Source organism: Rana temporaria, chromosome 4 (genome assembly GCF_905171775.1).
Source record: "Rana temporaria chromosome 4, aRanTem1.1, whole genome shotgun sequence".
Lineage (NCBI taxonomy): Eukaryota > Metazoa > Chordata > Amphibia > Anura > Ranidae > Rana > Rana temporaria.
Genome location: NC_053492.1, coordinates 250,057,253 through 250,073,880, shown reverse-complemented (window position 1 = coordinate 250,073,880; position 16,628 = coordinate 250,057,253). Strand labels below are relative to the sequence as shown.

Sequence of the window (16,628 nt, the reverse complement as noted above, 5' to 3'; positions counted from 1 at the left end):
ATTATTCAGCCCCCTTAAGTTAATACTTTGTAGCGCCACCTTTTTCTGCGATTACAGCTGTAAGTCTCTTGGGGTATGTCTCTATCAGTTTTGCACATCGAGAGACTGAAATTTTTGCCCATTCCTCCTTGCAAAACCGCTCGAGCTCAGTGAGGTTGGATGGAGAGCGTTTGTGAACAGCAGTTTTCAGTTCTTTCCACAGATTCTCGATTGGATTCAGGTCTGGACTTTGACTTGGCCATTCTAACACCTGGATATGTTTATTTGTGAACCATTCCATTGTAGATTTTTCTTTGTTTTGGATCATTGTCTTGTTGGAAGACAAATCTCCGTCCCTGTCTCAGGTCTTTTGCAGACTCCATCAGGTTTTCTTCCAGAATAGTCCTGTATTTGGCTCCATCCATCTTCCCATCAATTTTAACCATCTTCCCTGTCCCTGCTGAACAAAAGCAGGCCCAAACCATGATGCTGCCACCACCATGTTTGACAGTGGGGATGGTGTGTTCAGTATGTTTGAAGCCTGAAATGTGGCAAAAGGTCGCAAAGTTCAAGGGGGCCGAATACTTTCGCAAAGGCACTGTATAGAGCACTGGAGCGGTGCGCTAGCAGGACGGTAAAAAAAGACCTGCTAGCAGCATCTTTGGAGCGGTGTGTAATACCGCTCCTGCCCATTGAAATTAATGGGGCACCGTGGCTATACTGCCTCTGCGGAAGCGCTTTGCGGTGGGTTTAACCCTTTCTCGGCCGCTAGCAGGGGGTAAAAGCGCCTCGCTAGCGGCCGAATAGCGCAGCGAAATTGACAGTAAAGCGCAGCTAAAAATATTTTTTTATGCTGCCCCCGCCCCAGTGTGAAAGGGGCCTTAATGGCTTTTTACTTATAAGTAGGTACACCTTTCCATGTTAGATTCCGCTTATTTACAAGGTACCTTTGCGTTACATACATTGAAAGTGAAAAAGCAGTTTTTTGATCATACAGTAAAGTACATAAGCAGATTTAGAGATGACTTGGTTTTAGGTAGACACCTTCAGGTGATTGGACACTGTGATGTCCTCCATTTAACCCCTCTCATTCCCAGTAGGCCTCTATTCTTTGCAAGTGCATTTATGTGTTGGATGTCTCCTGTCTGAGTGGGATACTTTTTTAGTATACAGTGGAACCTCGGATTACGAGCATAATCCGTTCCAGGAGAATGCTCGTAATCCAAAGTACTCGCATATCAAAGCGAGTTTCCCCATTGAAGTCAATGGAAACGAAAATAATTAGTTTTGCATTGACTTCAATGGCATGCAATACCGCCTGCGGCCAGAGGTGGGGGCGCCGGAGAGCCTCAGGAAAGGCCACTGCACACTGCTTTGACCTGAATAGTGCTCATTTTGCGAGACAACACTTGCAAACAGAGTTACGATTTTTAAAAATACAGTGCTCGTATTGTGAAATGCTCGTTAACTGCGTTATTTGCAATCCGAGGTTCCACTGTACCTTGATTTCTATAATCTACTTTTTTCTTCCCTGTGTTTTGGCCACACATCCTGTGCCGCAACTGGAATCGGTGGCTTGTGGCGACGGCTTTGAAAGTGGTACCTGGACCCCACCATGGAAGACGAAGGGCCAGCCTGCAGAGTCACTGGATTCTGCGTTCAACACCCACCTTGTCATGTAGTGCAGCACATTGGGTGAGCCGCAGGGTGCTATACAGGTCCAGGGCAGAGGGAGTCGCACCAGTGTGACCCAGTCCCCAAAGCCCCCTGAAGGTTTAAATCTCATTCCCCCCCCCCGATTCATGCAGCTACTGGTGTGTAATACATATGTACCCTCTTATTTGACTGGATGTCCCTCTCTTCCTTAGGAGTATGCTTGTAACCAGGGGCTGTTTGTCTTTATTCCCATCCCATCCCATTCGTCTTCTCTCCTGCTTCATTTTCTGACCACTATGGTGGCTAAGTGATTAATCCCTGCTGCTTGGGCACAGCCATGGCTAGCCCCAGGCACTGAGCATGAACTGGTCAGAGCGGTGGCCACAATGGGACTCTGCTTCCTTTTATAATCGATGTGTTCCTGCTGGCTGTGCGATACTCCAGTTGCTGTACGTGACAGTGGCATGCTGGTACCTGAGAGCGGATGATACTGGGCAGCTGATATTGCCTCAGGTTGCAGACTCCATCAGGTTTTCTTCCAGAATAGTCCTGTATTTGGCTCCATCCATCTTCCCATCAATTTTAACCTTCTTCCCTATCCCTGCTGAACAAAAGCAGGCCCAAACCATGATGCTGCCACCACCATGTTTGACAGTGGGGATGGTGTGTTCAGTATGTTTGAAGCCTGAAATGTGGCAAAAGGTCGCAAAGTTCAAGGGGGCCGAATACTTTCGCAAAGGCACTGTATAGAGCACTGGAGCGGTGCGCTAGCAGGACGGTAAAAAAAGACCTGCTAGCAGCATCTTTGGAGCGGTGTGTAATACCGCTCCTGCCCATTGAAATTAATGGGGCACCGTGGCTATACCGCCTCTGCGGAAGCGCTTTGCGGTGGGTTTAACCCTTTCTCGGCCGCTAGCAGGGGGTAAAAGCGCCTCGCTAGCGGCCGAATAGCGCAGCGAAATTGACAGTTACGTCAGGTTACGGTGCATACTCTTACAAGGGCCCCCCTCACAGAGACATGGAGAAACACAGGAAGAAAGGGTCAGGAATTGAGAGAACAAATTCCCTGGCACCCCAGCCACCAATAGGTCTTCTGGATCTTTTACCCCTCATAGTTTACTCAGTTACCTTTCCTTCCCTTCTGTGACATATGCATAGCCCCGTCTGGTATGTGGCAATCCTCATGTTTAACCATTTCCCGCCCAACAATGTCCTGTGACGTCGCAGATTTTGAGTGGGGATGTCTGAATGATGTCTGCAGCTACAGGAATCATCCAGATATCTTTTTCTATCAGCGATTTCCTGCGCTGTAAAAAGCAATCATAGTTGCTGTTTAGCCCTTTGATTGTTTTTACAGGAGGCGGGATGTCCTCTCCGATGCTTCTAGCTGCTTGCCCGTGCGATCGGCGAGTTGGAGAATGAATTGACCGGCAATAACCATAGAGCTGACCGAGGACCAGATGGTCCCTCTATGACATTTAGAGGCCGGGCGTGATGTTATGATGTCGCAACCGGCCTCGGCAAGATTTTTCTGATCTTGCTGTAAAGAGTACCTGTCATGCCATATTCCTATTACAAGTGATGTTTACATTATTTTTACATTATTTGTAATAGAAATAAAAGTGATCAAAAATGTATGGCTCCCTGTCCCCGCATGCTAGCTCGCAGAAGCGAACGCATACGCAATGATTCTAGCCCAAGACCACTTCTGTAACTCTAAACAGGTAACCTGTAAGCATGACTTGCCTAGGTGGCAAGTGGTTAAGCAAGAAAGACTTCCAGAATGGCAGAGTGACAGATGCGGAGGTAGAAGATATAGGCTGTTAGGATGCCTAAGCAGCCTCCAAGCCTAAAGTTACCCAACATGGGTTCCCTTTAAGTAGAGAAAATGGGTCTCTGACAGTGCCTATAGATGTCCAGGCATTCAGGGACTCATGGATAAGAAACTTGCCTTAACCACTTACCCCCCGGAACATATTGCTGCCTAAAGACCAGAGTATTTTTTGCGATTCGGGACTGCGTCGCTTTAACAGACAATTGCGCGGTCGTGCGACGTGGCTCCCAAACAAAATTGGCGTCCTTTTTTTCCCACAAATAGAGCTTTCTTTTGGTGGTATTTGATCACCTCTGCGTTTTTTATTTTTTGCGCTATAAACAAAAATAGAGCGACAATTTTGAAAAAAATGAATATTTTTTACTTTTTGCTGTAATAAATATCCCCCAAAAATATATAAAAAAACATTTTTTTTCCTCAGTTTAGGCCGATACGTATTCTTCTACATATTTTTCGTAAAAAAAATCGCAATAAGCGTTTATTGATTGGTTTGCGCAAAAGTTATAGCGTTTACAAAATAGGGGGTATTTTTATGGCATTTTTATTAATATTTTTTTTACTAGTAATGGCGGCGATCAGCGATTTTTTTTTCCGGTATTGCGACATTATGGCGGACACTTCGGACACTTTTGACACATTTTTGGCACCATTGGCATTTTTATAGCGATCAGTGCTATAAAAATGCATTAGATTACTATAAAAATGCCACTGGCAGTGAAGGGGTTAACACTAGGGGGCGGGGAAGGGGTTAAGTATGCCTGGGTGTGTTCTTACTGTGGGGGGGGGGGGTGGCCTCACTAGGGGAAACACTGATTTTCTGTTCATACATTGTATGAACAGAAAATCAGCATTTCCCCTGCTGACAGGAACGAGAGCTGTGTGTTTACACACACAGCTCCCGTTCCCCGCTCTGTACCGAGCGATCGCGTGTGCCCGGCGGCGATCGCGCCCGCCGGGCACACGCACGGGAGTCGGGGGCGAGCGGGGAGCGCGCGCGCGCGCCTCCGGCGGCGCGCACGCGCCCCCTAGTGGCGGCTATACGATAGGACGTATAGCTACGGGATCTCGCCCAGGAGAGCCGACCTGCCGCCGTATAATGACGGTGCGCGGTCGGCTACTAGTTAAAGTGTTTGTTACCCCTCAGCATTTCATATACTATATTGTCAAAAGTATTGGGACACCTGCCTTTACACGTACATTAACATTTATTGCATCCCAGTCTTGGTCTGTAGGATTCAGTATTGAGTTGGCCCACCCTTTGCAGCTTTAACTCTTCTGGGAAGGCTGTCCACAAGGTTTAGGAGTGTGTCTATGGGAATGTTTGACCATTCTTCCAGAAGCGCATTTGTGAGGTCAGGCACTTTGGTGGAGGGGGGATTATGGTGTGGGGTTGTTTTTCAGGGATTGGGCTTGCCCCCCTCATTTCCAGTGAAGGAAACACTTAAGGTGTCAGCATGCCAAGACATTTTGGACAATTTCATGCTCCCAACTTTGTGGAAACAGTTTGGGGATGGCCCCTTCCAGTTACAACATTACTACGCACCAGTGCACAAAGAAGTCCATAAAAATGTTTCTTTTATGCTGGTGTAAGGTACAATTTCTGTAGTGTGCAAGTACAAGGTCTTACTAATATAGGATGCTCGGACTGGGTCCACTAGTGCTCCTATGCCCTGGAGTCAGGTGCTGTCTTTTTTTTCGTTTTTTATATTGCCTCCCATAAAATGGCACTACAACACTTAAGTTTCCTGGAATGTTAGGGGGGCTTTATTTAACAATCAAACTTCTTTAGTGATTAACATTATACAGAAACATAGGCCCCGTCTTACTGGTTCCAAGGTAATTGGCCCTTTCAACGGGCATTGTAGCCCATCTGTTTCATTCTAATTATGCTAGAGGGTTCACCATCCTGGATTTTCACAAGTGTAAAAGGTACATTTTAGACAGTGTACTAAATGATATCCCCAGTTGTTGGTATTCAAACCATACAACCACTGGATCTTCATCGTCCGCAAATACAGAAATTAATTTACAGTCCTATTACAGTCGTTTTTAAATGCAATTTCCACAATAAAGAGAAGGCTAAACTTTGTAAATCAAAACTAAATGACTAAATTTTTTTCTTTTCTTTTCTTTTTTAGCAGGTTGAAATCTCTTCAAATTGGAAATTTGTTGAAGAACTTCTAAAAAGATCAACAGATGTTCAGGTAAGGTTCTCAGTCTTTATTGCACTAGTATACTTTTGAACTTACGAGCATTTAGAGCAGTATTAACCCCAAAGACAAACCTTTATTATATTGCAGATTACTGTTTTGGTTTTAAAGACCGAGTTCTCTTCCAGATGCATTCAATTACATGGTTGAGACAAACCATTTAACACTGACAAGGTGCGCTTACAGTGATCAGCTTTTATTTATGTAAAATCTTTCCCAAAAGGCAAACATGTTTTAAAGTGTTAGATGAAGTTTGGCTTCAGTTTTAGTGTATCGAAATCTGCTAGTATATCTAACAACTCCCCCCAGACTGACACTGCTGCTGTCTGCTTTGCTCCTTCATCCAAAATGGGGGCACTCTAATACAGGAGGTCTGTTACTGACCAGATAACAAAAATGCCTGCAAATGATTATATTGAATGACTTTACCTATTTTAGATTGCATGGAGTTTTAGGTTTATTGCTACAGTGACCATAAACTGTGTGAAAGCTTATGGGCGCTGCTCAATGCAATCATCCTTGCATAGCTCTGGTGACTTGTTTAGCTTCTGAATCTTCCATAAACATCTGACTGCCTTTGCCTTGCACTACCTACCAGTTTCCAAATTGGTTACCTTTGGCATAAGTATACCTTGGGGACTTACCCATACCCCTCTGCGTAAGGCCGGCTTGTTCTGTTTGCATTGGGCCCTGGCTCATGCGTTGGGTGCTCACCTTGGCACAAAGTGCAATGTGTGACGTTAGCAGCAAGGCGCTATAAAGGTCCAGGGCCATGGTCTATTTCTATGGTTGTCAGACCCTGTGATGGGCAAAGGCTGGACCTTAATAGGCTCAGTGTCATAGATAATATAAGGCATGGTTTCCATGTATATGGAATCTGGTTCCTGGTTTTAAACACTATCTGCAGGTCAAAGCACACAATTTTATTTATTTATTTTATTGGGCAAGGGATTTCTGGTGGTATTCAGTGAGTGTTATTCACCCAGCCACAATCACTGCAGGAATTTGCTGGCTGTGCAAACAGTCAATAATAGCTGCAGTCACAGACAGGCTGTCATTACAGTGTAAATTCTTTCAGCTGGGATTCGTAGTGTGGCAAAATGAACGTGCGGAAGGAGCCGATAGACAAACTCACATGCCAGCTCTCTTTCCGCTATCCACATTTCAGCAGTGGACAATTGGCAGGCATATTTTCTGAGTATGGCGGCGTGGTCTCACCTAGAAGACCGTTCGTTCCAGGTTCAACAACAAGCTGAACAAATTTGTAGCCAAGACCAGGGCTCCTCCTAGCCTTCACAGTGCACACTAGGTATTCCCTTGGGCTCAGTTCCAACTGGTTTATGCCTTCCCTCCAATGATCCTCCCTCAAATGCTGCACAAGATAGAGGAGAAAAGGGTACCAGTGATTCTCATTTCACCATACTTGTGGCTTGTGGTGGATGAGCCTTGGCCTCTTCCAAACATATCAGACTTTATGACCCAGGTTTCCTGTTTCATCCTGCTTCAGTCATTGGCTTTAACAGCATGGCTGTTGAAACACAAGTCCTAAAGAATAGGGGTATTGATTTGCTCAGTGCAAGGAAATAAAACTCCTACAAATTTACCTGCAAAACACAACGAAAGTCCTTCTTTGCATGGTACAAGAATGCAAGGCTTAACCCTAGGGAATACTCAAACACTTGTATTTTGGCTTTTCTTCAGTCTGATTTTTACTAGCGCCTGGCCTTGAGTACCCTCAAGGGACATATTTTTGCCATCCTCTTCCCGAAAACCCCTTGGTTTGCAATTTCCTATCAGGACTTTTCTACAGGGAGTTGCTCATATTATTCCTCCAATTAAATCTCCTGTGCCACCATTAGATCACAAGCTGTTACACTCTGCCCTTCAGAGACCCTCCCATCCTTTTGAACCAATTAGAGAGATTCCTTTGGAAGATCTAATGTTTAGGTCTGCCATCACGTCTGTTAGGCTGTTAGAATTAGCAGCTCTCTTGGTAAAGAGCCTTTTCTTTTGTCGAAGGACAAGGTGATTTTGAGACCAAAATTTTCCTTTTTGCTTATGGTGGACTCCCCTTTCCACCTAAATGAGGACATTTTTTCCTCTCGTCCCTCTGTCCTGCCCCAATACATGACCAGGAAATTGCTCTACATTGTTTGGATGTTAGTGCTGTTGGGATTTACCCAAAAGCTACACCCTGTATTGCAAGTCCTTCCTCCTGCCTCGTTGGCCCTTTCAAGGGACACCCTGCCTTCTGCTCCACCTTTGCCAGGTGGATTAGACAATTCGTTTCCAGGGTCTACCCCCTTTAGCAAAAGGTTCCTCCCTTTCTGATCAGAGCCCATTTCACTAGAGCTGTTGGTTCCCCCTGAACTTTTCAGTTTTCGGCATCTGTATTCCAGATTTGCAAGGCTGCCACCTGGTCCTCTGTTCACATGTTTTTCAAATTCTACCATTTAGTTACCTATAAATTCCGTAGCTTGAAGTACAGTACAGGATACTGTACTCCTGTGTCTTGATCACGTCCTATTGCTTGAAAAAACAATTGTTGCAAACTAACCATAGCTGCTTGCTATGGGGTTACTGGACAGGAGGGAGTGGCCAGGAGCGTCGATGAGGAACCCGAGAAGAGGAGTATCTGGGCTTCTCTATGCAAAACCACTACACAGAGCAGGTAAGTATGACATGTTTATTTTTAAAGGAATAAAGAAAAATCAAGACTTTAGTATCACTTTAATGCTTGGGAACTGAGCACTAACATCATGCGCTGGGTGTAGCGTCACTCTTTCTACCAGTCATCGTTTAGGAAGCATCATCCTGCTTTGCAAGCAGTCACATGGAGCTCTGATCTCTGGTTCATTTCACAGTGATATTGGTGACCTATGTCCATCTGCTCTTCACTGGCTATCTGTTATCTGGGATTAGATGGACCTTGCATTGTACCTGCAGGGTAGCCAAATCCAATTCTTCCAGTGCTTACAACATGTGGTCTAAGTGCACTCCCATGCAGAATGGGTTACTGATCTTCCCACAGCTTTAAAGGCTTGCCACTGGTCGCAGTTACTATCTCTGACTTACAGTGCCTTGCGAAAGTATTCGGCCCCCTTGAACTTTGCGACCTTTTGCCACATTTCAGGCTTCAAACATAAAGATATAAAACTGTCAGTTTTTTTGAAGAATCAACAAGTGGGACACAATCATGAAGTGGAATGAAATTTATTGGATATTTCAAACTTTTTTAACAAATAAAAAAATACAAATTGGGCGTGCAAAATTATTCAGCTCCTTTACTTTCAGTGCAGAAAACTCTCTCCAGAAGTTCAGTGAGGATCTCTGAATGATCCAATGTTGACCTAAATGACTAATGATGAATAGAATCCACCTGTGTGTAATCAAGTCTCCGTATAAATGCACCTGCACTGTCAGTCTCAGAGGTCTGTTTAACCACTTAAGCCCCGGACCATATTGCTGCCTAAAGACCCAAGGGGTTTTTACAGTTCGGGACTGCGTCGCTTTAACAGACAATTGCGCGGTCGTGCGACGTGGCTCCCAAACAAAATTGGCGTCCTTTTTTCCCCACAAATAGAGCTTTCTTTTGGTGGTATTTGATCACCTCTGCGGTTTTTATTTTTTGCGCTATAAACAAAAATAGAGCGACAATTTTGAAAAAAATGCAATATTTTTTACTTTTTGCTGTAATAAATATCCCCCAAAAACATATATAAATTTTTTTTTTTCCTCAGTTTAGGCCGATACGTATTCTTCTACCTATTTTTGGTAAAAAAAATCGCAATAATCGTTTATCGGTTGGTTTGCGCAAAATTTATAGCGTTTACAAAATAGGGGATAGTTTTTTTGCATTTTTATTTATTTTATTTTTTTTACTACTAATGGCGGCGATCAGCGATTTTTTTCGTGACTGCGACATTATGGCGGACACAATTTTGACACATTTTTGGGACAATTGTCATTTTCACAGCAAAAAATGCATTTAAATTGCATTCTTTATTGTGAAAATGACAGTTGCAGTTTGGGAGTTAACCACAGGGGGCGCTGTAGGAGTTAGGGTTTACTTTGTGTGTGTTTACTAGTGTAGGGGGGTGTGGCTGTAGGAATGACGTCATCGATCGTGTCTTCCCTATAAAAGGAATGACGCGATCGATGCGCCGACACAGTGAAGCACGCGGAAGCCGCGTGTACACGCGGCTCTCCCCGTTCTTCAGCTCCGGGGAGCGACGGCGCGGCTAAAAACAAATAGCCGCGCCGTCGTCCCGGATCGCTCCCCGAGCGGACCCGACCTCCGCATGTACCGGGGGGGGGTCCCGATCGGACCCCCCACCCACGTCTAGCAGAGGACGTACAGGTACGTACATGTGCCTGTCCGTGCCATTCTGCTGACGTATATGTACATGAGGAGGTCGGGAAGTGGTTAAAGCGCAGAGAGCATCATGAAGAACAAGGAACACACCAGGCAGGTCCAAGATACTGTTGTAGAGAAGTTTAAAGCCGGATTTGGATACAAAAAGATTTCCCAATCTTTAAATATCCCAAGGAGCACTGTGCAAGCGATAATATTGAAATGGAAGGAGTATCAGACCACTGCAAATCTATGAAGACCTGGCCGTCCCTCTAAACTTTCAGCTCATACAAGGAGATGACTGGTCAGAGATGCAGCCAAGAGGCCCATGATCACTCTGGATGAACTGCAGAGATCTACAGCTCAGGTGGGAGACTCTGTCCATAGGACAACAATCCGTCGTATAGTGCACAAATCTGGCCTTTATGGAAGAGTGGCAAGAAGAAAGCCATTTCTTAAACATATCCATAAAAAGTGTCATTTAAAGTTTGCCCCAAGCCACCTGGGAGACACACCAAACACGTGGAAGAAGGTGCTCTGGTCAGATGAAACCAAAATCTAACTTTTTGGCAACGATGCAAAACGTTATGTTTGGCGTAAAAGCAACACAGCTCATCACCCTGAACACACCATCCCCACTGTGAAACATGGTGGTGGCAGCATCATGGTTTGGGCCTGCTTTTCTTCAGCAGGGACAGGGAAGATGGTTAAAATTGATGGGAAGATGGATGGAGCCAAATACAGGACCATTCTGGAAGAAAACCTGATGGAGTCTGCAAAAGACCTGAGACTGGGATGGAGATTTGTCTTCCAACAAGAAAATGATCCAAAACATAATGCAAAATCTACAATGGAATGGTTCACAAATAAACATATCCAGGTGTTAGAATGGCCAAGTCAAAGTCCAGACCTGAATCCAATCGAGAATCTGTGGAAAGAACTGAAAACTGCTGTTCACAAACGCTCTCCATCCAACCTCACTGAGCTCGAGCGGTTTTGCAAGGAGGAATGGGCAAAAATGTCAGTCTCTCGATGTGCAAAACTGATAGAGACATACCCCAAGCGACTTACAGCTGTAATCGCAGAAAAAGGTGGCGCTACAAAGTATTAACTTAAGGGGGCTGAATAATTTTGCACGCCCAATTTTTCAGTTTTTTATTTGTTAAAGTTTGAAATATCCAATACATTTCGTTCCACTTTATGATTGTGTCCCACTTGTTGATTCTTCAAAAAAAATTACAGTTTTATATCTTTATGTTTGAAGCCTGAAATGTGGCAAAAGGTCGCAAAGTTCAAGGGGGCCGAATACTTTCGCAAGGCACTGTAGATTAGGCATCCCCAAGTTTTTTTGATGGGATTGTTTTGATGGGATTGTTTTAGAAAAATCTGTCTTTTTGCCATTACCCTGGAATAGCAAGACTGTTTAAATTCTTAGTGATGCAGTACTTACTGCTCTGCGTGCCCTTTCCAGTGTCAGGTCTTTTAAGAACAGCTACAGTTGAAAACACTTTACCGTTGTGCTCGCACTTTGAAGTATTCCTTTGAAGATTGTAAGCACCCAGAGGGGTTCTAGGCTTCCTGGACACTTCCTGAATCAGTTCTTCTTCCTTCCTTTTTTTTTATCTATTTACTTGAAAATGTATTAAAGTTTCCAAGAACATGTACAGTAGAGGGTGCATTACTGATTAGGTACAATATATGAACAGACAAAAGATATCAGCATACACATCAGAACTGTGAGTGTTGCAAAGATATAATATATATAGCAGTTGATGAACAAACTAGTTTCTTAACTAATCTGGGTATTGGATGGGACCAGAGGAGAAAAGAAAGATAGAAGACAGGGCTATAGGAAAGGGGGAAACCGATTTAAATAAAAAAACTTGGCTTAAACCAGTAACATTATTTATTAATTTATGTCCTTCCAGAATAGTATGAGACCTGAGCTAGACAACCAGGTATGAGTAGTGACCCTTGATCTCCACGGTTCCTTCAACAAGATGATGAGCTTGATGGGAAAAATTCTCGCAAGTTTTTGTGGGGTGTAATACCACTAATGGAGGAGTTTTGCTGATTCCCAGTATAAAAGGCATTTGGCGTATTTTAGGGTGGCATTAGATGCAGTTTTATTGGTCCAGGTCGGCTGAGAAATGAAGGGTAGATTTCCATTTTTCCATTAAAGGTAGCTTCTGTAAGGGAGCTGCGTCGTTTAGTAAGTGGTAGAGGTGTGAGCTTCCTTTAGTAGAGGGCTGTGGATGCTCGTAGAAATTAATTATATCTGGGGGGAAAAGAAATGAGCGACCAGGGAAGTTTGTTGACAATATGACTGAATTGGGGGTACTTGTAAAAGTCCAGATTGGGGACCTTTATGTTTTGCATATAGAGCTTGGAAAGAGCACAAGCATTGATTTTTCAAAAAGGTCACCTATAGAGACAATTTAGAGTTTTTCACAATTATCAAGGGACAGGTCTTTGCTGAGGAGGTCTAATGCTGAGATAGACAGAGGACAGAGTGTGTTTTTGGATGCCTTTGGTTTGTTGTGGAATGGAAACTCCAAACTCATGTAGGGCGTAAATTCAGATGTCCACCAATGGGCGGTTTGGGCCAGTAATATGGCCTTGTAATATTTATTTATATCTGGTACACCCATTCCAGCGTATTTTGTTGCTGTGCGTGTTTGTGTGTGGGGGTTGTTTTCAGATAAAAGCATTGAGAGTTTGCTGGATTGTGGTTATGTGGCCAAAAAGGTAGTTGGTAAGGTGCGGAAAAGGTAGAGAATATGTGGCATGAGGTACATTTTTGAGAGCCATCTTCCCCCGCCCAGGATGTTTTAACCAAAACCATAGTGGAGCAGAGATCTTTAGGTTTCCCGGGGAGCTTTTCTAGGTTAAAGTGAAGAGTATTGTAGTAAGGAACTGTGCGCTGAATCCCTAGATGAGAGAGGAAGCCGGCGCCCAAGGAAAAGGGGACAAGCGTGATATAATTTGCTTTGTAGTTCGGTCTAGGCATATGTCTAACATACAAGATTTAAAACAGTTGATCTTGTAGAGGGAGGTTTTGGCCAGCACCTGCAACAAGTCATGAAGAGCTGGTTGAGACCAGGTAGGGTTGATCATAACTACTATAATGTCGGCTGCATATAGACCAATTTTGTTGACAATGGTACCTACCTGCATGCTTGAGCTCGAGGGGTGATTGCCTCTGCAAGGGGTTCTATCGCCATTGCAAAAATTAATGGAGACAGAGGGGGCAGCCCTGCCTGGTATCCTTGCTAATAGGAAATGGGTCCGATGTCATCCCTGAATTTAGGACTCTAGCTGATGGGAAAGAAAATGTATTAAAGAATCCCTTTTTAACTAGGTCTTGCTGTTTTGTGTGAGGTTCAAGGACCCACGTCTGTTTGGTCCTACCCATGACATTGTCACAAATGATAACACTGGAGATCAGAGTGTTCACCCCTGCTTTAGCATAAAAGCCTTGCGCACACTGGTCCTACAGCTTGTGAAAATCTATGACAAGCTGATATACGCAGCTTCTAAACACTGTACTGCTTAAAGTGGATGTGATCCCTCACATGTACCCAGTGAAGAGAACAGCCTCAGATGATACACAGAGATGAAACAAATCTCCCTACATAATTTTTACATGTATATTTTTCTCTTCCTGTTCAGCACTGAGTGTGAAGTCTGGGAAAACAGCCAAAACAGCAGATAGAAGGAAAGGCACACACCCCCTCTCCTCATAGGCAGACACTCTCAGAGCTGTCCTGTGACAAGGCAAGTTCTCTGCTAATCTATTTATAGCAACCTTCCGTCACAAATTTCAGGCTGGTTTTATCTCAGTTGGCGGAGAACTTGTCAGAATTTATGCTGAGAACAATAGAACGAAGCAGCAGAATGTCACGGGACTTGGTGCTTTTGAAGAGAGATAAGGAAACCCTGCAGATATGTACCCACCTCAAATTTCATGAATCGGGTTTATATCCACTTTAATTTTTGCGTTTCAAGTTGTATGTGTTAAGTGATGTATGCCCAAAACGCAGAACACTTGATTTACGGGCATATGTCCCAAAACGCACATGGCCCTAACTGAGAGTACCACTTGGTACAGCATCCACCTGCAGCTTCTTTCAGCCTGTTATACACTTAGGCTGCAGGCACTGCAGCTGGATGCTGCTCCTGCACCTCCCGGCCTAGAGCCTTCTCTAGGGAGATTCTTTGGCTTGGGCCAGTGGGATATTCTTCCATTCACACAGTTCAGCGTAGATGAAGGAATCTGTTCCGCTTTTTCCATCCAACCGTAGAAAATCTGCAGATAATCTATAGGTATATGGCCAGCATTAGTTTCTGTGCTTATGTCATCTGGTTTTGTCCTCTTTCCTGGTTAGGGGTTCAACCTCATCTGGTGCCAGCTTTGGGTGTTGGTCATTTAGGTAACTCTTGAGCTTGACTCAGTCCCCAGCTTTTCTACTCGTTTGCTCTTGCCCACCACTAGGGAGGAGCCTGATGTTCGAGTCGAACATAAGTTTGACGCGAACATCAGGTGTTTGTCGAATAGCGAACAATTTGGGGTGTTCGCAGGAAATTCGAAAGCCGTGGAACACCCTTTAAAAGTCTATGGGAGAAATCAAAAGTGCTAATTGTAAACCCACGTTGCGTCAGAGGGGGGTGGGGTCACCCATGCATGTCACTGGGTAACCTCGACGTTTCCCTGTTGCGACAGAGGAGAGCAGGGTCACCCGCGCAGGTGACGGGTAGCCCTGCCCTTAGCTATTTAACAGCTGTCACGGTGGAAGAGCGTCATACGGTGGGTGCCTCCCATGGAGGCAGGACAAGTCAGCTTTTTTTCTTTTCTTTCTCCGTATCCTCGCTCGAGAATGGATTTACATCGCTGGAATGTTTTTTTTTTTCTTTTTAATAAAGGACTTGTCCCAAGCTGTCTACTGTGGTTCTTAACAGTTTTGACACACTTTTTTTTTTTTGTGAAATGGTAGGGATACACAATGTACCCCATTACCAAGTCACATGGGGGGGGCGGGATCTGGGGGTCCCCTTTGTTAAAGGGGGCTTCCAGTTTCCGATAAGCCCCGCCCGCAGACCCCCAAAACCACCTTGTGCAAGGGTTGTGGGGATGGGGCCCTTTGACCTAATCAACAACCTGGTATGGTTCAGGAGGGGGGAGCTCTTGCCCCCCCCTTTCCTGCGGCCTGCCAGGTTGCGTGCTCGGATAAAGGTCTGGTATGGATTTTGAGGGGGGCCCATACGACATTTTTTTTTTTTTTTTTTCAATTTGGCGCAGGCTTTCCCTTAATTTTTTGGTTCGGAGGTTCCCCTTAATATTCATACCAGACCCAAAGGGACTGGGGGGGGGGGACCAATGCCGTTTTTTTTTTTTTTTTCAATGACTTTTATATGTATTGCCGGGACACGACAATTCATTATAGCTTTATAGAGTAGTTTTAAATGACTTTTTTTTTTCTTTTAGAAATGTAATTTTGTATAAACACGGGAAGCATTCGCTACTTTACAGGCATACTATAGACACCCCCAGGTATGAAATGTAACCACTTAAGGACCGCCTCCTGCACATATACTTCGGCAGGATGGCACAAGCACGTACCTGTACGTCCTCTATAAGTGCCCAGCCGTGGTTGGACCCGCGGACCCGATCGCCGCTGGAGTCCCGCGATCGGTCCCCGGAGCTGAAGACCGATGAGAGCTGTGTGTAAACACAGCTTCCCCGTTCTTCACTGTGGCGCTGTCATTGATCGTGTGTTCCCTGATATAGGGAAACACGATCAATGATGTCACATGTCCAGCCTCGCCCCCCTACAGTTAGAAACACATATGAGGTCACACTTAACCCCTTCAGTGCCCCCTAGTGGTTAACTCCCAAACTGCAATTGTCATTTTCACAGTAAACAATGCATTTTTATAGCATTTTTTGCTGTGAAAATGACAATTGTCCCAAAAATGAGTCAAAATTGTCCGATGTGTCCGCCATAATGTTGTGGGCAATGTCGAAAAAAATCGCTGATCGCCGCCATTAGTAGTAAAAAAAAAAAAATATTAATAAAAATGCAATAAAACTATCCCCTATTTTGTAAACACTATAAATTTTGCGCAAACCAATCGCTTATTGCGATTTTTTTTTTTTTTACCAAAAATAGGTAGAAGAATACGTATCGGCCTAAACTGAGGAAAAAAAATGTTTGTTTTTTTTTATATCTTTTTTGGGGATATTTATTATAACAAAAAGTTAAAAATATTGAATTTTTTTCAAAATTGTCGCTCTATTTTTGTTTATAGCGCAAAAAATAAAAACCGCAGAGGTGATCAAATACCACCAAAAGAAAGCTCTATTTGTGGGAAAAAAAGGACGCCAATTTTGTTTGGGAGCCACGTCACACGACCGTGCAATTGTCAGTTAAAGCGACGCAGTGCCGAATCGCAAAAACTGTCCGGGTCCTTTACCTGCATTTTGGTCCGGGTCTTAAGTGGTTAATGGAATATTTCACTTTTATTGTTTCACTTTAAGCATTATTAAAATCACTGCTCCCGAAAAAAAATATTCATTTTTTTTTCTTTTTCGTTA

At 44.1% G+C, this 16,628-nt stretch overlaps 1 protein-coding gene across 1 annotated transcript in view; it reads left to right on the top strand.

Moving 5' to 3' along the window:
- Positions 1 to 16,628, top strand: part of MMS22L (MMS22 like, DNA repair protein) — a 127,639-nt gene that overhangs the window by 38,759 nt on the left and 72,252 nt on the right. The window contains exon 10 of the mRNA XM_040350133.1: positions 5,608 to 5,673. Within this exon, the coding sequence (XP_040206067.1) occupies positions 5,608 to 5,673 (66 nt within the window). The remainder of the gene's footprint in view (positions 1 to 5,607; positions 5,674 to 16,628) is intronic.